The sequence below is a fragment of the Beta vulgaris genome, chromosome 4, assembly GCF_026745355.1.
Source record: "Beta vulgaris subsp. vulgaris cultivar EL10 chromosome 4, EL10.2, whole genome shotgun sequence".
Lineage (NCBI taxonomy): Eukaryota > Viridiplantae > Streptophyta > Magnoliopsida > Caryophyllales > Amaranthaceae > Beta > Beta vulgaris.
The window spans coordinates 3,090,323-3,115,824 of NC_079205.1; the positions used below are offsets into that span (position 1 = coordinate 3,090,323).

Sequence of the window (25,502 nt, forward strand, 5' to 3'; positions counted from 1 at the left end):
GACTTGTGTCGTTTTGATGCAACTACTAACACATTATTGCTTCAACAGAAGCTTCATTCCATTATCGAGGCAGTCGAGATTACCAATGTAAGGAAAAACAAGCGCTTTTCTTATAATGAAGTTTATAAGCTATAAATCTGTCAAAGAAGCTAACTCTAATGATGGCTTAAAAGCATTTAAATAGTTCTAACAAAATCCTAATGACAACTAATATAAAAAGCATTATTATCAAAAGTAAAGTTAACCCCAATGATGAATTAAAAGCATTTAAATAGTTCTAACAAAACCCTAATACGAAAATTAACTAAAAACAAAATTTGAAAATTATTAAAATGTTGTTTTCGGGGACCTAAACGACTCGGATGGCTTAAAAAGCCGGTAGGTCACGACATAGCGGTGAATTGCATTTGTTGGCCTAATTTCTTTTCAAAAAAGGTATTTCATTAAACATGCTAATCGGCGTTAGAGGCCCAACTAGTAGAAATCATTTCAGCAGTTTTTAACGATTGACTTCTTCGTCGAATCGAGCATCCATCCTTCCTACAATCCTACGTCATGGATTCACCCTCAAATATTTTCTACTTGTATGTTTAAGGAGTGTATCGTACTTAAAATCTAAATACACCTAGGTATATGATAAATAGACACAAATTAGTGGCCTAAGGGCCTGTTCTCTTCGGCATAAAACAGCTGAACTGAACTGAACTGAACTGAACTGAACTTATCAAAGCTGAACTGAACTGAACTGAACTTATCGGAGCTGAACTGAACTGAACTGAACTTATCAGAGCTGAACTGAACTGAACTGAACTGAACTGAACTGAACTGAACTGAACTGAATGAATTGAATTGAATTATATTACATTGAAATAAATTGAATGTAATAAATATATAAATAATATTTTAAACAATAATAATATGAATATTAAATAATAATTATAATGATAAGTAATAATAATGAATAATAATAATAGTTGTATTTTGAATATTTTTAAATGATAGTTATAAATAAATAATATTAATAATCATAAATTATTTAATAATAATAATTAATGATAGTAATGATAATTAATAATAATTATTTTATATTATTTGTATTAATATATTAATACTTGACGAATATATAATAACAATAATATCTAAGAAGTAAATTAATATTACTATTTTAATAATTATATTTAATAATTTAAAAATATTTAGTAATAAAAATAATGATTGGTTGGACCGCGAAAATTATACAATAAACCGTCTTGACGCGATTTGATTGGTTTATGGGCTAAAAAAAGTGGGTTTATTTGTGCTTTGACCTAAACCATGTTCCTCCTAATAATAATAGTAATAATAATTAGTAAAGCTACAATAAAAAAAATATATAGAAACAATAATAATAATAATAATACTTAATAGTAATGATATATATTTAAATAATAATAATAATAATAGTAATTAGTAAAATAAATTATATCAACATAATAATAATAATATTTAACAAAATGGTTATAAAAGAATAGAGCTGAACTGAACTGAACTGATCTGAACTGAACTGAACTGAACTGAACTTATTGGAGCTGAACTGAACTGAACTGAACTTATTGGAGCTGAACTGAACTGAACTGAACTTATTAGAGCTGAACTGAACTGAACTGAACTGAACTGAACTGAAAATAAGCTGGGGAGAACAGGCCCTAATTCCCTGCTAATAGACGATGAAGCTACCATACTTAACCAATAAAGATTGATCTCATTCGAACAAGTGATAATACCGAGCCGCATATTGGCACGCGAAATTAGGAATATTCTCCACCGACCTCATCACACTCTACCCAATCAAAATTCAACTATATTGCTTTTGGTTGTTACCCTTTCTACATATTCGCAATTTAGATCCTGCACGGAGGTGTAGGTAGAGGAACCTACACCTCGTGCAAAACGGCAGCGTTTTGTGTAGTTTAGGGGGGGCCAAAGTTTGGCTGAATTTGGGTGAGTTTGGCGCCTTTTTTGAAGTGGGCCAGCTGAGTTAAGCTCATGGTATGTCATGGTGTACTTTGTAACTTACATCAATCAATCATTCATTTTATTTCTCTCTCATAAATTTATGTAGAAGCATTTAAAGTCTCTCTCTTTTTTTTTTTGTTCTTCATTGATTTCTTTCTGAGTTTCATAAATTTATATGATAATTTGGCAGAATTTACTTTTGGGTGATTTTCGGTTTGTATTTTTAAAATCTTTGCAAGTTTTATGGTACAAAACGTTGAAAAAATGGAAGATATTAGTGAAAACGATGTTGATAATGTTGTTCTTGATAATGCAATGGAAGATTTATGGAATGAAGGAGCAAGTGAAGAAGATGAATTAGAGAAGAAGAATGGTATTTAGCTACCAAGCTTTTTTGTTAATGTACAAATGCATGTTAGTTGATGTGCAAGAATATAGTAATGTACATTGGGGTATTAAAACTGTACAATTGGTTGACTATTAATGTACAGTGGCAGTTTGTACTTTGGTTACGTATGTCAGATATGTTTAATGTTATCCCATGAAGGGTCAATATGCGCAGTGAATTTTAAGTTTGGTAGTTACATAAGTCAGTCACTCACTCTGATTTATTGTGCAAGAAGCAATTTAATGCCTTGCCTCATTTATTTTTCATTTATTGTGCTGTTGATTGGAATGTTCCTTATATTTATGTATGTCTATTATAAATCCCCAAAAGGTGCAAACCTATACTGTTTTGGGATGTTTCAGTGTTTGGCATGTGTAAAGGTTTATGTGTTTCATGATAATGAATTTGCCAAATGGAGGGAGAAAGTGGGAAATGATGTAATTTACGTGGATCAAAGACAATAGTACAGTAAGGATAACTTACTGATCAATTCAGTGACATCCAATGTACATTATTTTATATGAGTGTTAATATTTGGTATGTGTGAATAATATATTTTTCTTTTGTTTCAGTGATCAATTTTAATGAGATCCAATGTACATTATTCTATATGAGGCAAATATTAGTTATGTTTAAGGTGTAAACCTATACTGTTTTGAGATGTTTCTCTGTTTTACATGTGTAAAGCTTTATGTGTAGATGATGTAATTTACGTGCATTAAAGACAATAGTATAGTTAGGATATTTTAGATCAATTCAGTGACATCAAATGTATATTCTTCTATATTAGTGGTAATATTTGTTATGTGTTAATAATTATTGTTGTTACAGTGATCATTTAAAGGGACATTTAATGTACATTATTCTATATGAGGGTAAATATTAGTTATGTTTAAATAAATTTTTTTTGTCTGCAGAATATGTTGATTTGAGACATCTGAATTGATACACAAAGAAGTTGCCAACGATGAAGAAGCTTACAAATTGTACAATGAGTATGCATTTAAATGCGGATTTGGTATCCGGAAGGGCAAAGTTTGTTGGAGATATGAAACAAAGACAATCAGACAACGTTTTTTAGTTTGTAGTCGGGAAGGATTGAAAGACACAAAAGGTGGTGTGCCTAAGGTATGTGTTATGCTTTGTGTGGTCATGATAATATGTACATTAGTATATCAGATGTTATTATATATAGTGGTAGTGGTAAAATTAGTATACATATTTTTTCTTTTTTTTTTTGAAATCATAGTGTTTAAAAAAACAATGCGGATGTTCATTACTGCAAAGCCAATGTTCAATAGAATATACATGATGTTCTTCTTGGCACAGGCATTCACTAAGCTTGATCAACGTTGTGGATGTAAAGCCTTTATTCAATTTGATGTATCCAAAGACTTTGGATTTTTTATTGTTACTAAGCACCATATGATTCACAATCACCCCATGGTGCCATTGAAACAAAGACATTTAATAAGATCTCATAGGAAAGTGACAGTTGAACAATTGCATATGATTAATAATTTGAGAAGTTGTGGAGTGGGGGTCGCTGAAGCTGTGCGTGTATTGAGGAAGGAAGCGGGGGGATCTCCAAATCTTGGGTTTGTGAACAGAGATGCTTATGATGCAGTTGCTACTCAAAGAAAGAAAGAACTTGATGGTTGTGATAGTAACCAACTGATAAAGAACTTTACGCAAAGACAAGCAGCGGAATATGATTTTTATTATGACGTTCGACTAGATGCTATAGGGCACTTAATAAGTTTTTTCTGGAGGGATGGAAGAATGAGAAAGGATTATGAAGTGTTTGGAGATCTAGTTGTTCATGATACGACATACCGTACGAATAAGTATGGGATGATTTGTGGTCCGTTTGCTGGGATGAACCATCACCAAAGGAACGTGATGTTTGGTGTTGGTTTCCTATTGAACAAAGACACCGATTCTTTTGTGTGGTTGTTTGACTCGTTTTTGAAGAGTATGGGAGGTAGGTCGCCGATTACCATTATGACAGACCAAGATGCTGCGATGGCGAAAGCTATAAGCATTGTTTTTCCCAATGTTATACATCGTCTGTGTATATGGCACATCGGGAAAAATTCCATCAACAATATAAAAGGTTTGAGGGGAAAGGCTGGATTTGTGGATCTATTCAATTATGTGCTAAAACATTGTGAGACCAAGAGTGAGTTCAAGCACTACTGGACAAGGTAATTGTACATTTTTATAAGCTTAATGTTCATTAAATTCATCACAATGTTCAATGCATTATGAATATTTTTGAATTTAGAGAATTAGTATGTTTTTATGATCTGAATAATTGCGATGATTTAATGTACATTATTAAATGAGTGTTGAGAAAGGGAATGTACATTATTAAATGAATGAAATAATGTTGTTTTAATGTACATTATTCTTATGTGTATTGTACAGTATGACATGATGTAATGTACAGTATTATATGACTGTGTACAAATTTATGTTCATTCAATAACTCACATTGTTCATTGGTTTAAGAGGCATGATCATTGGATTTATCATAGTTGTTTACTGTATTATGTATGCAGTATGGTTACGAAGTACAAGTGCGCTGCATGTCCTTGGTTGATTAGGTTGTACAAGTTAAGGAAGATGTGGTGTCCAGTGTACTCCAAGGATTACTTCTCAGGGGGGGTGCTGTCTTCTCAAAGAAGTGAGACTACAAACCATTCGTTGAATCAAAGGCTTCATAGCATGCAAGGCCTTTGTGATTTCTACAAGGTTTTTATAGATGTTGTTGAGGAATGGAGGGACAGGGAGAATGGTGAAGATTACAATGCACTTAATGGCAACAAACATCTAGCATTTGTAGATGTTAAGTTACTAAATGAGGCGAAGAAGATATATACAGTGGCTGTGTATTTGACGTTTGAGGAGAATTTCATAAGAGGTGCATCATTTTGCCAGAAACTAGTCAAGTATGACCCCCCTTTATTTGAATACCATGTGGGACGCACTGAGAAAGAATATCTAATGCATCTTGTTAGATATGACCAAGAAAATATGACAATTGATTGCACATGCAAGTATTTCACTGAGATGGGTTTATTGTGTTCCCATTCATTGAGGATTTTTCACATACATAATGTTGAAAAAATTCCCCAAAGATACATTTTGGGTAGATGGGCAAAACATGCTATGTGTACAAGAGTTGATGATGACGCGGGAAGGATGTAAACATTGTTCAAGCGTCGGTGTGGCGTGTTAAAACTACAAGGGATGCTTTATCCATAATAAATTCAACTCAACATGACATAGCTGCTAGGAAAGTTGTGGAGAATGCTTTAAGTGATTTGAAGGCAAAGGTTGGGTTGCTTATTGGGAAGGTTGATGAATCAATTACCATTGATGACGTGCAAAATTTGTTATACCCTGTTGTTAAAGATCCACCTAAGAAGAGGAAGAAAGGAACTAGAAATGTGAGGTTGAAAAGCACTGTGGAGAAGCAGGTGAACAGGTTAAGAGGGTGGAAGAAAACTGCTGAGAAAGCTGCATTGAGGAACAAGGCAAAAGCGCAAAAATCTGTCCAGGTAATCATTGTACAATTCTATCCACGATATGTTCATCTGTTATTGTAACATGTTCATTATTGGATAAATTGAATAGTAGGATATCACGATGGCATATTTTGTGTTTTTGATGTACATTGGTATTATATGTGTTAATCTGTTGTTGTTAGATGTTCATTGTATTACCTTTGTTACATGTTCATTGTGTGGATACGCTGAAACGATGTACATTATATATATTCATATTGTTCTTTTTGGCTTCTTTATGTTGTACATTGTTAAATAGGGGAATGGTCAGTGTTATTATTGTTACATGTTCATTGTGTGGATATGCTGAAAAGATGTACATTCTATAAACTGATAATGTTCTATGTGTCTTCGCTTTGTTGTACATTTTCAACAGTAGAGAATGGGTCAGTGTAATTATAAGTTACGTTTTTAAAATTAGTGTAGCCAGCTAACTTTGACTATTACAGGAATACATTGATATCCCTGAAGAAAGCACTGTAGCTCACTCAACACACAACAAGTCTCTTCTTGATGTGTATGGCCCTGATGATTATTGTCATATTAACCACATCCCTGGGGAAGGTAGTAAAGATGAGCAGCCGCATCACAAAGCCGCCTTGGAAGTCTACCACGAATATTCTGAGAAGTTGTTCGGTAATTGAGAGGCGATATTTTGGTCACCTAACATGAATATTTTTGAAGAGCTTTTTGGGGAATGAAACGTAGTCCACCATGAATGAGTTGTTGTTATGTTTTTTTTTTTTTTTTGTAATGGATGTCGCTCATTCCCCAAAAAGGTTAACTAATGTACAATACGGCAGAGGCAATGTACAACGTAGTAATGTACACATAGCAGTGTTGTGCAACTTACATCTCAGTATTGGGTTGAATAGGGTCATGTTCATTAGTGGGGGCCTGGCATTGTACAACAATTGTTACACTATAAACACTTTAAGCCAGTAAAAATGTACAATGGTTGGAATGGCCTTAATAATGTATGTAATTAAGAACAAACAAATAATGTACATGCACTTACATCTCAGTATTGAGTGGAATGGCCTCACTCTCAAGAACAGGCGTTCTAGAAAAAAAAGGAGTGTACATATATGTAATTAAAATTGTACAAATGTACAATAAACGTTGGTTAATCAACAAGATAACAGTAAGTAGTGTACAATGATAATATACTTACCTATCAGTTGTTCTGGTGGTGCTTGAATCATTAGGAGTATGTTCTTTCTCAGTCGAAGGAGGACTGTAAATAGAGTGTACATATATGCAATTAGTAAGAATGAACCTTTATGTTTGAAACAGTGAACACCATACATATAAGGAATGTACAATTAAGGTTAACTAATGTACAATACGGCAGAGGCAATGTACAATGAACACTCAATAAGTTAATGGTGTACAATATGGATCAACAGAGTATGAGATGTCAGTGTAGAGAGGGGCTTACATGTCAGTACTAGGTGGAGTTGTTTCTGGTTCAGTAGTAGGTTGCCTGCTATTTATAGAATGTACATGAACCTCAGAGTATGAGATCATATTTATAAAGTACAAACAAGTGCAAAAAATGTACATTGTGAACTTACTTCTCAGATGTTGTGGAATCAGAAGCATTTTCAGTAGAAGCTGCTGTGGTGGACCTGTCAATGTGGGCAAAACATTCCAACATGAACAGGCATGCCAACACAAATGTACAAGCTTGGAGTAATGACAAAAATGTACTTACTCTTCAACAACTACAGGTATAGATTCTGGTTGCTGTTCACTAGAGTGTGTTGTGGTGGGACCTTTTGGAGGGCTGTCATTGTACATTGGCATTTCGTTATTGAATAAGAATGTACAAAGAAGCAGCATAGTATAATTATCCAATAAGAATGTACATTGGACATCACAAAGTGTACAACACAGTGATTAATTAGTGTACTTACTTGTCTGTTTCAGGGGTGGACCCTGTTTGCTGTTCATTAGATACTCTGAGGGTGGGATCTATGCAAGGGCTGTCAATGTACATTGGCATTTATTAATTGAACAATAAAACATTCAATTATGTACAACAAAGTAAGACAGTAATTTTGCAATAATGTACAACTAGCCAACAAGAGTAAAAAGTCATTCCAACATGGACAGGCATGCCAACACATATGTACAAGCTAGGAGTAAAAACAAAAATGTACTTACTCTTCAACAACTACAGGTATAGATCCTGGTTGCTGTTCAGTAGATTCTGTTGTGGTGGGACCTTGTGGATGACTGTCATTGTACATTGGCATTTCGTTATTGAATAAGAATGTACAAAGAAGCAGCATTGTATAATTATCCTATAAGAATGTACAATGGACATCACACAGTGTACTTACTTCTCTGTTTCAGGGGTGGGCCCTGTTTGCTGTTCCCTAGATTCTCTGAGGGTGGGATCTATTGGAGAGCTGCAATGTACATTGGCATTTATTTACTGAACAACAAAACAGGCAATAATGTACAACAAAGCAAGACAGTTTAATTTTCCAATAGAGTACAGGTTCTAATAATGTACAACTAGCCAACAAGAGTATAAAAGAATGTACAAAGAAGCAGCATTGTATAATTATCCTATAAGAATGTACAATGGACATCACACAGTGTACAACACTGTAATTAATTAGTGTACTTACTTCTCTGTTTCAGGGGTGGGCCCTGTTTGCTGTTCCCTAGATTCTCTGAGGGTGGGATCTATTGGAGAGCTGCAATGTACATTGGCATTTATTTATTGAACAACAAAACAGGCAATAATGTACAACAAAGCAAGACGGTTTAATTTTCCAATAGAGTACAGGTTCTAATAATGTACAACTAGCCAACAAGAGTATAAAAGAATGTACAAAGAAGCAGCATTGTATAATTATCCTATAAGAATGTACAATGGACATCACACAGTGTACAACACTGTAATTAATTAGTGTACTTACTTCTCTGTTTCAGGGGTGGGCCCTGTTTGCTGTTCCCTAGATTCTCTGAGGGTGGGATCTATTGGAAGCTGCAATGTACATTGGCATTTATTTATTGAACAACAAAACAGGCAATAATGTACAACAAAGCAAGACAGTTTAATTTTCCAATAGAGTACAGGTTCTAATAATGTACAATTAGCCAACAAGAGTATAAAAGAATGTACATTGGAGGTCAGACAGTGTACAACAGTGTGCTGAATTACTGTACATACCTAATTGTTGCAGGTATGGGTACTGTTTGCTGTTCAGTTTTTGTGGTAGAATCGTTTGGAGGACTGTCATTGTACATTGGCCATTTAGTTATTGCAGAAGAAAACAGGCAAGAGTGAACAACCACATAGTTCATAGTTTTGGTGTTGTACAATAACTAAGGTAGTGTCCCATTGTACATTAAAAGCTAAATGTGCAAGAAATAAAGTTGTCATCCAATGTACAGTCAATTTGGCATTATGTACATTAAGTAAGGACATGTCCCATTGTAATGTTCAAGTGGATATCATTCAGTATACAATTATTTGATTAACATGTTCAAGGACACACAATGTACAACACATCAAACCAAAATTGTTCAATTACAACCGTTATTATACCTAAATTTTGTAATGTACAATGCGCATCAGAAAATGTACCAAATTACAAATTTTTGTACTATGTTCAACTATCCATAGGGTTTAGTACTCAACAACAACATTGTTCAATTACTAACATGCGAAGTACATTTCGCAACACACAATGTACACCATATCAACCGTAAATGAAAATTGTTCAATTACAACCGAAATTGAACATAAATTGTACCAAAATAACCAAAAACAAATTTTTTGTACAATGTTCAACAATCCAAAGTGATGAGAACTCATATGCATTGGTACCAATTTGTGTCAAAATGGACCATGCAACCTATCAAATTCACAATATCAAAATCAACCATGGAAGTACAATTCGCAACACACAATGTACAACACATCAAACCAAAATTGTTCAATTACAACCGTTATTATACCTAAATTTTGTAATGTACAATGCGCATCAGAAAATGTACCAAATTACAAATTTTTGTACTATGTTCAACTATCCATAGGGTTTAGTACTCAACAACAACATTGTTCAATTACTAACATGCGAAGTACATTTCGCAACACACAATGTACACCATATCAACCGTAAATGAAAATTGTTCAATTACAACCGAAATTGAACATAAATTGTACCGAAATAACCAAAACAAATTTTTTGTACAATGTTCAACAATCCAAAGTGATGAGAACTCATTTTATTCACCAAAAATTTAAAATGTAAATTTAAATTTAAAGAAACGAAATTGTAGAAACTTACATAGTATCTTCACCCATAGTTAGTTGTGGAGATGGAGGAATTATTCTGAGTGGTTTTGGGCAAGGTAGTTTTTTCGCTTGCCTTGGTTGCCGTGGGTTTCTTGACTGCGGTGGTTGTCGTCTTTGTTTTGGTTTTTTTTTGTCGCTATTGTCCATAAACGCTAGAGGACAATGTTGTGGGATGGTGCAATGGAATTTTTGTGGTGGTAATTGGAGTTTTCTGGTGTGAATTGGGGTTTTTGTGGTGAGAATTGCGGTGGTGGTGAGAGAGAATGTAGAGAGAGAATTTGATAGAGTGAGAAAAATGGTAGAGAGAGAAAGTTGTGAATGAAATATGGAGGTTGAGTGTGAGAAGTTGAAATATGATGATCACTGGTACATGGGGCGACGGGATTTGCAGTTGACATCTATTCAGTTATTAATTGGTGAATAGTAACGGTCAAATCAGTTTCTTTTGCAAAGTTTTTCATGTACATTACTCAACTGAGACCATGTACATTATTGTTCATTCCTTTACAAGAAGCCTGCGTTTTGTTATTTTTTTCCTGCGTTTTGGGCGAGGTGTAGGTTCCTCTACCTACACCTCGGTGTATAATCTACTAATTGCTACATATTGGCTTGACCAATGACCACTATTGCATATCCAAAAGAATTTCTTTTATCATCCTTTTCATCCTAAAGTTCAAGATTTAAATTATAATACTCAATAACAACATTAAAAAATAATGAATGTAGTACAATTTTGAAGATTTCAAATTGATTTGATGATATAACACAAAATAAAACTACTCGAAATCTACTAGTAGGAGTTGTTTTTTTTTAGAAAAAAAGACTGTTCCTATAGTAATTTAGGAGTATTTTTTTTTTCTGGGGCCCCCTATCGAGAACCCGTGGTATGATGAAATTCCTCTGAGCTACCCTCGCACAGGGCCACTCACATAGAGGCCTAACCCCCACTTTCCCCTCCCCCAACAATTTGCTTCCGCAAAGATTCAAACCTTGATCTCTCATGTGGGAAATAGGAAGTCATACCATTAGATCCAAAGATTTTTGACCGGAGTATTTTAATTTTTTTTTTTAAGGAAACCGGAGTATTTTAATTAGGGTAACAAACAAAATGACAATTAACTTATGTATGTATTGCAACTTGACATACGTATGTTATGTAATATAGCAAGCGCAAATTCTTGGCTTCATGCTTCTTGTTTTATATGCTTACTAAATTTAGTTGTTGAAAGAATTAATTAAAAGTTGGATGGATCATATTTCTTGATGAATTTGACAACCTGTCCGTGGTCCAATTTTTTAGCTAAAATTCATAAAATGAAAGTAGTTTTGGCCCACCAAAATATAAATTTAAGGCTATTTAATCCAAATTGATAATAAAAGCACTCCTTTGAGTGACACCACTGTCTAAGTGTCTTAGTCTAGTTTTAAAAGTTGGTGGATAAAAATGAATATACAATATAAATTTAGATAGTTACAAAACATTAGCCTAAATCATATACAGTACTGAAAAATGGAAGTTGGTAGTAGTTTTTGAAAATTAGTGTATTACTCTTTTCTTTTCAATTAATTAATCGTAATAGTTTAATCGGCATAAAGTTTTAGAAAATTTAATTTTTATTATTGGTAATTAGTAGCATATTTTTTCTAAACGTATTAGTGGGATGTGGATCCAATAATAAGAAAGATTGCTATCTACTATTAGGTCTAACAATTATTTAGGAGAAATTTAAGAATAAGAGCATATTGTCGCTATTTATATAAATGGACTTTCCCTTGAGCGGATAGCGGGAATCGAACCCGCGTCTTCTCCTTGGCAAAGAGAAATTTTACCATTCGACTATATCCGCATTTTTCCTTCTTGAGAAGGAATATGTCTTTGCATATACACATATATATAATATATATGTCTGGATGCTATTTGTGTAGAGTCGGACCCAGTACTTTCTTCAAGTTGATTCCAATTAAATTCTTAATTTCGTTATTTATATAAGATGAACAAAAATAAGAAGCATTCTAATTAATCATATGATACGCGAAAAATGAGGAAGTATATATATATATATATATATATATATAATATATATATATATATTAATATATATATATATATATATATATATATATATATATATATATATTAAACTTGAAACCAAAGTTGCTGAGAATTGAAATTCGTATGAAAGATATTTCACATGAAATAAAAGAATAAAAGACTTATCATTTTTGCTTGCTGTACCATATAGTACAATATAATTAGTTGTTGGCACTTGACTATCAATAAGCAAAATTACCAACTTCTAGGGGAAAAAAAATATAATAATAGAAGAAAGTTTTTCCAATCAACATTTTCATTAAAAAAAAAAAGATTGGCTAAAGTTTATTGGGAGAATTATTATCAAATTTATTTTCAAATTGTTTAACCCCATAAAAAAAAGTCAAAACCAAAAATTTTAGAATAAAAAACTCATTAAAAACCAATTATCAAACTAACACCTATGATTTTAAATTTGTTTAACTTCAAATATTGTTTACCATACACATATACTAAAAGTTTAGGTCCATTTGATTAACTTCAAAATTGTTTACCATACATATACTAAAAGTTTAGGTCCATTGAAGAGGTAGTTTGTGAAAATTCTATTACTTTTTCCGTTTCGTTTTAAATGCAATAAATAAATATTACTCATAAGATATAAAATATTTATTTGTTGTATTTAAAAAAAAACGGAAGAAAGATATAAGTATCCTCCAAAAGAACCATGATCTACTTTTGAGGTACTTAAGTGTGACAAACATTCTAGATGCTTATCCAACACTATAATATTCTTTCCTTCTTCTTCTTATTGTCCTAAATAATCAACCACCATCTCACTTTAATTTAATTTTTTTTAAAAAAAAAGAGATATGCTAAATTCTTTCCTCTATATATAAGCAGCCATTATAATAGCTTGTTTACCACTACTACATACACAATCTCCTACAAAAAAAACTACAATCTCATGGAAAAATCTAAGAAAACTCAAGTTTTAACATTATCTCTTATAGCAACACTTATATCAATAACTCCTCTTCTATCTTCCTCATTTAGATCCACTTACCTTTACTTCATCATCAATGTTCTTATAGTTGTTCTTGGTGTTGAAGCTGGATTTCTCTCATCTATCTCTTCATCGTCGTCATCGTCGTCGTCGTCGTCGTCGTCGTCGTCGTCGTTGAATAAAAACCTTGAAGAGGACATGATTAAGAACACCAAAGGAGGTACTAATGCAAGAACTAAAAGTAGGGTTTTTGAGGAGAAAAAAAATGATATGAAAATGGAAGAAAAAACTTTGGTTGAAAATTCATCAGTGTTAAATAAGAAAGTTATTGCTTGTGTTGATGAGGTTAAAAAGATGATTAAAAAGTGTCCTTCAACACCAAGTATGTTCTTTATTGGAGGACATGAAAGTGATGCTGAAGTAGAAGAATATGTACAAGAAGAAAAAGAAGAAGAAGAAGAGAAAGTTTATGAAGATGATAAATTGTTTGTAAAGGCAGAAACTTTTATTGTTAACTTCTACAAACAATTGAAGATGCAAAGGGAAGATTCTTGGAAGAACATTCATGGGTTTAATGAAAATAATTTAATTAGTTGATTAGTTTTTTTTTTGTTTTTTTTTTAAAATTTTTATTTAGATAGTATATGGGGGAGTTGAAAATTTAAAGGTTTCAAGATATATATAAATTACTTGTGATATTTTATCATATAGTCTTCTAGGAATTATTGTCATTGTAGCTCCTAAGCTGACCTTCCAAATCAACAATGTGATGTATATACAAAATATCAAAATGCTAATATATGGTTTTAGTTTGTTTCAGAAGATTTCCTATATACTCCCTCCGTTTCATTTTAATGGTTACACTTTGATATTTTACACTATTCACAAATTTCACTTTGACCATCATTTGTGATTTATACGCGGATGAAAATATAGTCATGTGGGATCTTGTTAGATTCATCATAACATGTATATTATTAATATGTATTTTTTATAATTTTTACAAATACAAAACTAAAGATATATGTCCTCAAAATTTTGCATTGACATGCATGAAAAGTGTAAGTGTGTATATTAAAATGAAACAGAGGGAGTAGTCTGTATCATGCATTCTTGTTTAAGTACCCTGTCTTGCCATTTAGCCTAGTTTTGATCGATTTTATCCTCTCACAGGCTAAATTTGATTTGGTAACTTTGTGTTTGATTTGACTCAAATTTTACCGAGTTTGTCTTATAAGAAACCATCTACTTTTAATTTAAAATTAAGCAATGGTAAGCCCAATATTAAAAAGAGAATTAGACCAATAGTGACTAGGTTAATTTCTTTCAGTGACTACTTTAATCCATTTAGTGACTAGGTCTACTTTTATATTAAAATTAAATCATATCTTTAATAGTTTTTGAATTTTACCACGCCATAATATTCATCACAACCAGTAATTAATTAAATAAGACTATTGTCATTGAGTATGAGTTAAAGAAGATTCTAATTTAATTTGAATTTAGACCAATCTGTTTAAGTTAATTAGAATGGTATTATATATACCTCATAATTAACTTCTGCCTTTATATTTTATAATTTATACTCTATCTCCTAAAGATAATATAACGTGTCTCATTTACTTATGAAAGTTGATAACACATTATTAGTAAATCATGTTTATTCTTGTTGATTATTTTTTAATTATTCGTTGCTTTATCGCTTCTATTATGATGAGAATACAGGTATTCACCATAAAGCTTTAATGCAATTGGTGTGATTGATTCGTGTGAAATACATGCTCTTGAAAGTGGAGTTCTTTATCATATATTCCCAAAAGACATGTTCCGCGAAAGATTAATTGAGTCGACTTATAAAGATCTGGTCCAGGCATTTGTCATACTATCAAATCATGTGGTTTGTCATTAGTAATAGTAGCCCAATAAAGAGGAAAGTTGAGATGATTTATGGAGATGGTAACTAATACATACTCTAGGGATGGGCATGGGTCCAGGACCCTACCCAGACCCTGTTGGACCCGACCTTAATTTAAGGGTCTGGGTCCAACTTTTTCAGACCCTAAGGATCCGGGTCCGGGTCTGGGTCCAAGTAAATTTTTTAGGGTCCGGGTCCGGGTCTTAAAGTTTTGGACCCAGACCCTACCCAGACCCGACCCTTAGACCCTAAACTTATGTAATATATACATTTTAACTTTTTTTTTGAAAAAACAAACTGATTTTCTAAAAGACTAAAACCTAAACTAAAACACCATTCTAAACTCTTATGTAAGTTGTGTTCATTTCGTTTTTTTTCAGTTTGTATGTTTGTATTTTTGTTTCGTTTTTTTTTCAGTTTATATGTTTGTGAATCGTGTTTGTTTCGTTTTTTTTTCAGTTTATAAGTTTGTGTTTGTGTTTGTTTCGTTTTTTTTTTTAATTTATATGGTTGTGTTTGTTTCATGCGATTTTTTGTGTTTGTTTCATGCGAATTTTAGATGATTATTGATATTAATAATGTTGAAAATTTAGCAAAATAAAAAATTTAGACCTGGACCCTCCAGACCCTCTAGACCCTCCAGACCCTAAGGGTCAGGGTCCAATTTTTTCAGACCCTTAGGGTCCGGGTCTGGGTCTTTAAAAATATTTAGGGTCCGGGTCTAGGATCCAGCTGGACCCGACCCAGACCCTACCCTTGCCCATCCCTACATACTCATAGTTTGTCCATATTAGTGAAATATCAGTTATCACTCATTCACTTGTCAAAAAAGTAGAGTCTAAAACATGTGGAAAGTTGTGAGCATAAATCATAATAATTTCATTATTTGTTCACAGCATGCTTAGAATATCTTTATTAAAAATGTCTTGATCTAGTGATTAAGATTAAGATGCTGTGAACGATATGTCATAGTTTCGAATTTTCCTTCTCCTTCTTTGTAATGTCTTCGTGGCTCATATGGATAGAAAAAATATCTTTTAGTTGGGTCAGGTTTAGATGGGTCTAAGAGACAAATTAAAATGCAAAAGTAAAGATCAAGAGCAGCATTAGCCATATTGGTTTGTAGTAAATGGAAAAACTATTCGATTTTTCCACCTAGCTCCTATTTTTCATGTCTTGTCCTCAATTTTTCTTTTGATTTTTGCCTAATTATTAGCCATCTTGTTGGAACATTTATAGAGTAATGGGTTTGATACTCATATTGAAATATCCCGAAAATTTAAACTCGCCTAAATTAAATAATAATAATTAGTGGTTAAAATTTTTCTTTAATCATAAGTTATTATTGAAATTTTGTTAATCTATAACCACATAATGATAATTAAATCGTTAAAGTTACAAATAATATTAAAGTTTTGTTAGATTAAACAATAACAATAAATTAATTGGTTACTATACAAATTAGTAGTATTAAGAATAAAAAGGAAAAGAAAAAATAGAAAAGAAAAAGAAAAAGAAAAAGAAAAAGAAAAAGAAAAAAAAAAAAAGGGGGGGAAATCAAAAGAAAACAGAAAAACTACTGTTCATTACATTTCAATTCATCCCATTTTTCCTTCCCAAACAACCCGACAAGGGATTTTGACCCATGACAGAATTTTTTCACATAAACAAACTCAATTGCAATTAGAAACTTCAATTCAATTCAAATCCACCTAAAAATCTGATTTTTATACTCAAACCCACCCATGAACTCTAACTCTAAAATGGATTATCCTTGCTCAATCAAACTCATATTCATAGAAAATTCATTTCTCAACCAAAATCACCCAATAACCCATTTTTGGTAATTCAATTCCATCAATTCATTTGGGCAGAAATTGAAACTCAACTATGGCTATAAATAGCCATGTTCATCTCCTCAAACCATTCACTCAAACCACTTGAGTCTTCGCCGGAAACCCACTCCAACCATCGCCGGAAAAAGCCACCAAAAACCACCACAAAGACCCCTGTTTTTTCGCAACCTACAGTCTCTCCTCTGCTTTTATTTCTTCCGGCCACCACCACCCACACACCACCGAAGCTCTTCCGCGCCTCCTGTGCGCCACCATAGCACCACCTCACCACCGCACCGCCATCTTCTCTCTCCTCTCGCATACACTCTCTCTCTCGCTCGCCCTTCCTCTTCTTCTCTCTGTCGCGCCTCACCTTTTGTTTCTCGCCGCAGCTGCTGCTGCATCGGACCACCGTGGTCGACCAACTCCGACGAACCACCGTCGTGCTGCCTCACGGTCGGAGTCCCACCCCACTGCTAGCCCATCTCGAGCTCCCTCCTCTGCTCTCCTTTTGTGTCTGCTCAAGAGGTATGAAATATATTCATACTTCCAAGTTTTTTTAATGAGTTGATATTAATCTAGGCCCAAGTATTTAAATAGAACTCTAATTGGGCTCCAATCTGAATTTTCTTATTATATATTTTTACCTTATTAATTCATGCCCTTAATTCATTAGCTAAATGTTTCTTTTGAGAAAAAAAAAAAAACCAATATATCATGTCTTGTAATAATAATTGTCAACTTATTCTTGTAATATGAAAATAATGAATGAACATTAGTAATTTACGATTTGCTAGGTTACGATAATTGAAATTGTTTTATTAACTTGTTAGAGATAATTTACGTATTAAATTTGAACAAGGTACTTAATGGTATAACATATGACACGTTAAATTATAAATCTATTAATTAAAGTAACGTAAGCTTAAATAATAAATATAAGTAATCACCAACGATCTTCGATAATAAAAAGTATTAATAATAACTAAAGGCCAGTTGTTAAAATAAATCGAATATTTATATTTTGTTGCGTCATTTCATGATTAGATTAAACGGAAAGGATATTACAGCCTCCCCCGGTTTTCAAGTTATTACGCAGGAACCGAGGTAACATCTATTGCTAACACCCACGATCCCCTTCGAAATGTGTTTATGAAATGATGTTTATAATTATGTAAAGGATTTTGCGATGTGATTCTTATATGGATTGTGGGATTAAATTGCTTTTGAATGAGTTTCGTAAATGATGATCTTATGACTTATTGATGCTCAAGTATGATTCATGAAAGATCTATGGCTTATGCCGATGAATGCTAAACGAACGAAACATGATAAATAAAAGTGAAAGAGGTTCTGGCAGTATAATGTTACGCTTATCTACTTTATGGTCGTGCACGTATCTTCGCACCCGCCGTACATCCGAAAAGGGAGCTGGGCTCCTTGAGGGGTACCGCATGCTATTTTGGTGCGAGCGGTGTATCCAAAAAGGGAGCGGGGCTCCTTGAGGATCATCGCATGGTGGTGTATCCAAAAAGGGAGCTGGGCTCCTTGAGGATCATCACATGGTGGTGTACCCAAAAAGGGAGCTGGGCTCCTTGAGGGTCATCACATGCCTATACTCGCCAGTTACCAAGCTAAAAGATGAAAAGATAATGGGAACTTATGAAGTATCACGATGCTATTTATAATTGTTTACTTTGCTATTATTTCATTACGAATTTGAAATACGTTTTACTATATTCTCTTCTCCCTGTTTGCAAATAAAATGAATTGAAATGAATTTACGTTGTTAGGGTAGTATGTTACTGAGCTTCGGCTCACGATGTTGCTTTTGGTTTTAGGTACTAATGAAGATGACGGGATGGCGTAGAAGTGAGGATGGCCAACTACTTTACATTATGAAAATTATATTGGTTATGTAATCTAAATCTATGATCACTAGAACACGAACTTAGTTTAACTATAACTACGTAATCATCTATGCTTATATATTTATATTAATATGATTAAGATGCTTATTTTAATAATTATAATATGTTTAGCGTCATATATGAACGGATGTTTGCCTTGTATTTTCTCGAACGGAAAATACGGCAGTAGCGCACCGACCATCTAAGTTCCGCTGCCAATAATTGATTAATTAACTTAAAAATGATGTTTAGAGGTCGGGGCGTTACACATATGGTTTTATACTAGAAGAGGAGGAGGTCTAGTATGCAAAAGATTAGAGTACACAAAGTGGCAAAATCACGTTGAAAACAAGGGAAAAACAGAAGCTGGTCGCGGGTCGCGACCTGGGGGCCGTTGCGAGTCGCGACAGGTAAGGATGGAAATGGGTGATGGATCATTCATCACCCGTTTAACCCGACTTTTTAAATGGATGAAAAACCCGATTTAAATGGATGGAAAGCGGGTGGTGGGTGAGAATTTTTTTCACCCGTCACCTGATCCATCATTCGTTTAACCTCCAACCCATCACCCATTTATTAAGTTTTACATGTAAAATTACTTACTTTTTATATTTTTGATAGAAATATTTTATATCATGTATATCATATCACAAATTTCATTAGAAAATATACTACATGGCTTCACCCGTTTATCACCCGACCCACCCATTTCACCCGGTGGGTGAGGGATGGATGGATGCGAGTGGAGCGGATGGATGCGGGTGACAGATGCGGGTGATGCTCCACCCGCCCCGAATCCCATCCATTTCCATCTCTAGCGACAGGCATCGCGAGTCGCGACCTGTCTTCTGCCTTGGAACGTGAAAAGATGACTTGACATTTTTTAACCGTTGTGATGTGTACGTTTTCATTTTAATGACTTTTAGGGTCCTTAAATCAGTGGATTAAAGGTCTTTGATTAGTTATTAAGATGGGGGTTATGAAAGTAACCACTCTAATCTATGAAGGGTATATTTCCTATATAACCTTTGTGATTCGTATGAGGAAAGGGTTAGAAGAAAAATCAGAATTTTCTATACTCTCGAATCTTCTTGCTTTGCTTAAGAGAAACCTTGCAAACTTCTCTTGAGTGTTCTTCACAAACACAAAACACAAGTTCTTGTTGATTCACTTAGAAGATCATCTAAGTGGATTGTTCTCTCCATTGTATCTCATTAGTTAATTATTTCGTGGTAACCTGGTGATCCTAAAGGGGCTAAGTTAAACTAATAAGAAAGCGTAGTTTACGTGCCTTGGAGTGAGATATGCGGATCTCTCATTGATCACACCTAACAAACTTAACGTATGTACTCCCTTTATTCCAAAATAGTCTGAATATTTTTTTGGTATTTGTTTCAAGTTAATTTGAACTCTTTTATTTTTAACATGATCCCACTATTGTTATATTACTCTTCTGAAAACCTTTTAATGCACGCTCTAACTTTCTGTTAATTTATATCTCCATTTGTGAGAGTTGTTCTCTTGGTACTAGTCTAAGGTCATTTTAGTTGTTTCTTCCTATGTTTTTTTTTTGTTAAACCTAACTTTTTTAATGATGTCAAAAATGAAATCTGATTGTGATTTTCTCTTATGGTATGTTAATATAAATTACAAGGATTTTTCAAACCTATGCTACAAGGCATAGGTTCAGAGCATTAAAAATCAGATATAAAATATCATTATACAAGAAGTTTTAATTTCAAAATTCAATCAAACTAAAAAAATCTTACATGATTATTTCTATCTTAAGTATCTATCTTTATTTATTATCTCTAAATAGAATCTTGTTGTACTATTTCTTTAATGAAATCTTAAAATTTTTAACCTATAACTTGTGGCAAAAGTTAGAAACATCATTTAAAAAAATCTATAAGTCGGTCTTGTTTAAAAGAACAAGGGAAAAGAGATTCTTTCATAGATTCGGTTTTTTTATAGACGGAAAGTAAGTTTTCTTCGAAACGAATTCTTCCGTTGTTTTTCATTTTAGTGCGCTATGTAAAACTTTTTCCCATTTTTGGTCTAATTACATGTAGTATTTTGGTAAACTCTTTACCTATTTTCACCCATTTTCCTATTTACTCCCTCCATTTCCTAAAGATCTTCCCACTTACTGTTCCTACAGATACCAACAAGAAAAATCAAGTTGTATGGGGCATGGTGTGAGTAAAGTAGGAGAGAGAAAGGGGTTAAGATAAATAAACAAATAAAAAAGGGTTAAAGTAGGAGAGAGAAAGGGAGTAAAATTGAATTAATAATGTAATGGTGGACCATATGATAGTGACATGAGAGGGTAAATAGGGAACTTTGTTTTGCCAGATAAGGAATAAAGCAAAAGAGGGAAGATCTTTTGGAAACACCCTTAAACGGAAAGAGGGAAGATCTTTAGGAAACGGAGGGAGTACTATTCAAGTTTGAGAGTACTCCCAGCCGTTGTCCTTTTTGTGGGTTATGAGGAAAGATAGTATAAAAGTAATATTAGTTTATTAGGAGAGAGAAAAAATTTGGGCAAAAAATTGATGTCCATCTCTTCATGATGGGCCAAGAAAAAGGAGAAAGCCTTGGTAACCAACTGTTTGAGTCCAAAAAAGACTCAAACACTCACATTGGTACCATTATAACCTGGTATTGGTATCACATTGTTATCAGGATTGGTACCAAGCAACCTTACTTTGGTATCAAAATTTTCGGACAATGTACCAATCTAACCTAGCATTGGTACCAAACAACACGCGAGTGAAATTTCCAAAGCTTAAAATGACCAAATTGCCCCTGTTTGAGTCTCCTAAAAGACTCAAACGGTTGGTTGCCTAGACAAACTCAAGAAAAAGAGGAGCAAAAAAAAGGAATTGGAGGAGAGAGGAAATGTGGTGGGGTGGGTGGAAGAATGAGAAAGTAATAAAATAATTGATGATTACAAACTATAGGACAATCATTGATTGCGCTCAAAGTTTAAAAACTTTGGCAGTATGTGGTGATTTATATATATATTATATACAATATATTATCATATATTTGTTGGATTCATGCCGACGTATATATTTACAATATCAATTTTCTGTATCTTTTATAATTTTACGATAAAAGATATTAATGATCAAATAAAGGAATGGACTAGAGACCACATAAAATGCAAATATGAAGATCTCTATTATATAAGTGAAGAGGGCAGGAAGAATATGGGTCCCGGCCCCCTTACAAAAATTCTGGTATACCCTTAATGAATTTAAATTGTCATATATATTAAATAATTTTTTCTTCTTCCTACTTGTCATATATGTTGAACAAGTTAATAATGGAATTGAATTTAAAATTTTGAGGAGAATGATTTCCTCTTCTTACATATCTGTGAAAAACTCTGATAAAAAATTAAATTGACAATATAATTTGATTGACACTTAAAATAAAAACTTGAGTTTCATATTCATAATTATACTGATAATATTCTAAAACCTAAATATTGATTATTATTCGGCAATCTCTATTATATAAATCAAACTCTTTCACTTTATTAATATTTTCAACTATTGAACTTGATACACAAATTCTTCCACTTTATTTGAGCACAAGCTTTCTTTTGCTTCATATTTTCTTCTCTCAATACTGTATTTGAATAATGATGAATAAATTAACTAAAAATCAACGAAACATTAATTTAAGAAAACATGTTAAAAAATTATATAATTATAGATATCTGTTTGAATCAAATTTTTTGTAACACTAATAAATAACCAGTTGAGAAAAAAAATGTTAACATGGCATGCAAGCATAGTGATAAGAGGCTTTTAGTGTGTCGTTAAGACACCAAAAATCACTTTCCAAACAATATTTATAAGTCCTAACAAGCAATTACTAAGAAAATAGTAAGGGTAAGTAAGGGATCGATCCACAGGAAAAATGAGATTAATTAAAGTTTATCAAGTCTAAATTACCTAATTGAAGGGTATTTGGGGTTTGAAAAAGTTTGGTAACAACTATGACTAGCTAAAAACTAGAACTAGCAAATAACACGAGTTTAAATATCAAATAGGAAGACACGCACTAGAGTTAAGGTTACTAGTATGAATAAGAACGGACAATGATTGTTGATACGATTGTGAAGAAATGGAGACGATCATGCAAGATTTAGTTTCCCTCTAAAATACTCGAGTCATCTCTCGAATGGTCCTCAAGAATAATTACTTAATCAATCAACTAAATCCTCTCTCGAATGGTCTTTAGTTAATTGATTAAGAAATTCAATAAATTCGGAAAACCCCTAATAAAGGATCCCCTTTATTTCTACCCAATATCTTGGCATAGAAATTAAGTGATTCTTGGGGATGATAAAATAGTTCAAAATTCGATTTAAGAATATTTGGGTTCAAAATACCAAAGTATACATGTGATCAATTCCCTATTGTCGTTTAAGTGCGTTTCCAAAATATTTTCCCTCTTTTACTTTATTCCTTATTTAGAATTTTTTTTTCCTTTTTACCCTTTCATGTCCCTTTTATATGGTCCACCATTATATTATTAATTCAATTTTACTCCCTTTCTCTCTCCTACTTTAAGCTTTTTTTATTTGTTTATTTATCTTAACCCCTTTCTCTCTCTTACTTTACCCATCCCATACCCCACACAAATGAATCCTCCTTGGTATCTATAGGAATAGTAACAAGGAAGATTTTTAGGAAACGAAGGAAGTGTTTGATAGTAACGTTTTAGGTAATAAGTAAAGTTTTGTCGATTAGGTCAAAACAATAGTTAATAAAAAATTGAGTACTATTAGCAGTGATAGTAGTATATATATATAATTTTGACAATATTTGGTTTTAGATATTTGTTTGAATATAAATTTGATATAGATGATGTATGTCAATCAACAAATTCAACCCTAATACTTCTTTTAAAAGAATAAAAGAGATACTCTTACACCATATTACCTCTAAAGTCTTATCAAATAATTCCTTTTTTTTTATATATAATTTTTGGTTTTGATATTATGCATATCTAATTAGTCACCTACTATGAGGTATACGTTTTTTCTAACAAAGAATTCCCTAGTTGTCAAATTGAACATTTTAAAATGAAAAGCTATGTCGAGATTGAGAACATAGGAAACAAAATCTAACGTGTAGAATGTGGACATATGACAGATTATCTTTGTTATCAAATACTTTTTTTATAAAAAGCTAATACAATTAGCTAGTTAAATAAGTTAATACAATCAGCTAACAACTATTCGTTAATTGTCAAACAAGGCTAAAGTTTCTCTGAGAAATAAATTATCATCATTTCTATTTAACAAACATTAAATAATCACGTGCATATGTAATGAAATTTATTGATAAAATAATGTTGCATCATTATTTAAATTTTATTTAATTATTATGTGAATGAAGATATACTACCTCTGTTTTTATTTAGTTGCAACGTTTTGACTTTCACGCTTGCCAATGTACAATTTCAAATCGTTTTATCTCTAATTGTATGTAAGTAAAAATTATGAAAATTTGATATTATGAAAGCTTACATCGAAACGAATCAAACAAGACCCCACATGACTATATTTTGTTTAACATATAAATTAATAAATGTGGTCAAATAAGATAACATAAATAGTGCAATTTGTCAAACGTTGCAACTAAAAAAGAACGGAGGTAGTATACTTTAGTCTTTTCATGTAGACACCAAACTCGTCAAAAGTTGAATTATCATATAGTGATAGTAATAAAAAGCACTTAATACCACACATATAATATGATGCACTAATTCTCATGTGAACAACCCATTTCCCACTTGTAGCTAAATGTTCCCAAGGACGTAAACAAAAGGGTAAGAACAAAAAGGGTGCTATTCTATTCATAATCATGGTAATTAAACTGATGTCGAAAAATGGCAGCAAATTAAAGAAAAATCTGTTTGATGTTGAAATAGAAAGTGGTTACGTTGTGCCCAAAAGATTGAGACAGGATATATATTGCGTGCAGAGTTAATAGATTTAGCCATTTTAGTATATAAATAGGATTAATTAGGACTCTATCTATACTAATATATTAAAAGGCGTGCGCAAACAAGAAACGGTGCCACGTGGCACTCTCCCTAAGGGAGTTTTACTCCATGTAATCCACTACAATTTTAAAAAATAGAAATTGCGTAGTATAGGGTTTGATCTCGAGACCTCAAGAACATATACAAAAGTCTTAACCACTAGACCAAATAACATTAAGTGTTATCATCTTAATTTATAATATTAATAAATGAAAATTTTTCTTACCCCGAGCGTTGCCCGGGCATAATAACTAGTTTATATATCACATAGAGTATTAGCCTTCAAGAGTACTTACCCAACGTGACAAATTGACAATCACAATACTACATAGATTTGTACTAAAACTGATTTTTTTTAATCAAGAGTTCGTGTTGAGTGTAATATGTTACTCCCTCCGTCTTTTATTAGTTTACCTCTTTTGACTTTTGACACTATTCACATACATGACTTTGACTATC

At 32.6% G+C, this 25,502-nt stretch overlaps 2 protein-coding genes, 1 long non-coding RNA gene and 1 other non-coding gene across 5 annotated transcripts; 2 read left to right on the forward strand and 2 right to left on the reverse strand.

Annotated features, from left to right (window-relative positions):
- Positions 1-2,259: 2,259 nt before the first annotated feature.
- LOC125496265 (protein FAR1-RELATED SEQUENCE 5-like) lies at positions 2,260-5,596 on the forward strand. Its single transcript, XM_057393750.1, has 4 exons — positions 2,260-2,368; positions 3,342-3,511; positions 3,713-4,590; positions 4,948-5,596. The coding sequence occupies exons 1-4, from the start codon at positions 2,260-2,262 to the stop codon at positions 5,594-5,596; spliced, it is 1,806 nt and encodes a 601-aa protein (XP_057249733.1).
- A 1,262-nt stretch (positions 5,597-6,858) lies between these two features.
- On the reverse strand, positions 6,859-12,281 carry LOC125496832 (cell wall protein RBT1-like). Of its 2 annotated transcripts, none has more exons than XM_057393847.1 (11): positions 10,269-12,281; positions 9,146-9,208; positions 8,598-8,666; positions 8,304-8,372; positions 8,125-8,196; positions 7,875-7,943; positions 7,673-7,744; positions 7,533-7,586; positions 7,397-7,441; positions 7,130-7,192; positions 6,859-7,018 (listed from the first exon to the last, which is right to left on the reverse strand). In XM_057393847.1, the coding sequence occupies exons 1-11, from the start codon at positions 10,421-10,423 to the stop codon at positions 6,970-6,972; spliced, it is 780 nt and encodes a 259-aa protein (XP_057249830.1). In that variant the 5' UTR covers positions 10,424-12,281; the 3' UTR covers positions 6,859-6,969. The 2 variants fall into 2 exon arrangements, with proteins under 2 accessions (XP_057249830.1, XP_057249829.1); XM_057393846.1 differs by having other exon boundaries at positions 7,397-7,444.
- Positions 12,053-12,123, reverse strand: TRNAG-GCC (transfer RNA glycine (anticodon GCC)). Its single transcript has one exon. It is a non-coding gene; the product is annotated as a tRNA-Gly (tRNA).
- Positions 12,282-15,973: 3,692 nt separating the features above from the next.
- Positions 15,974-19,091, forward strand: LOC104885028 (uncharacterized). Its single transcript, XR_788826.4, has 3 exons — positions 15,974-17,592; positions 18,112-18,171; positions 18,906-19,091. It is a non-coding gene; the product is annotated as an uncharacterized LOC104885028 (long non-coding RNA).
- The last annotated feature ends 6,411 nt before the right edge of the window (positions 19,092-25,502 follow it).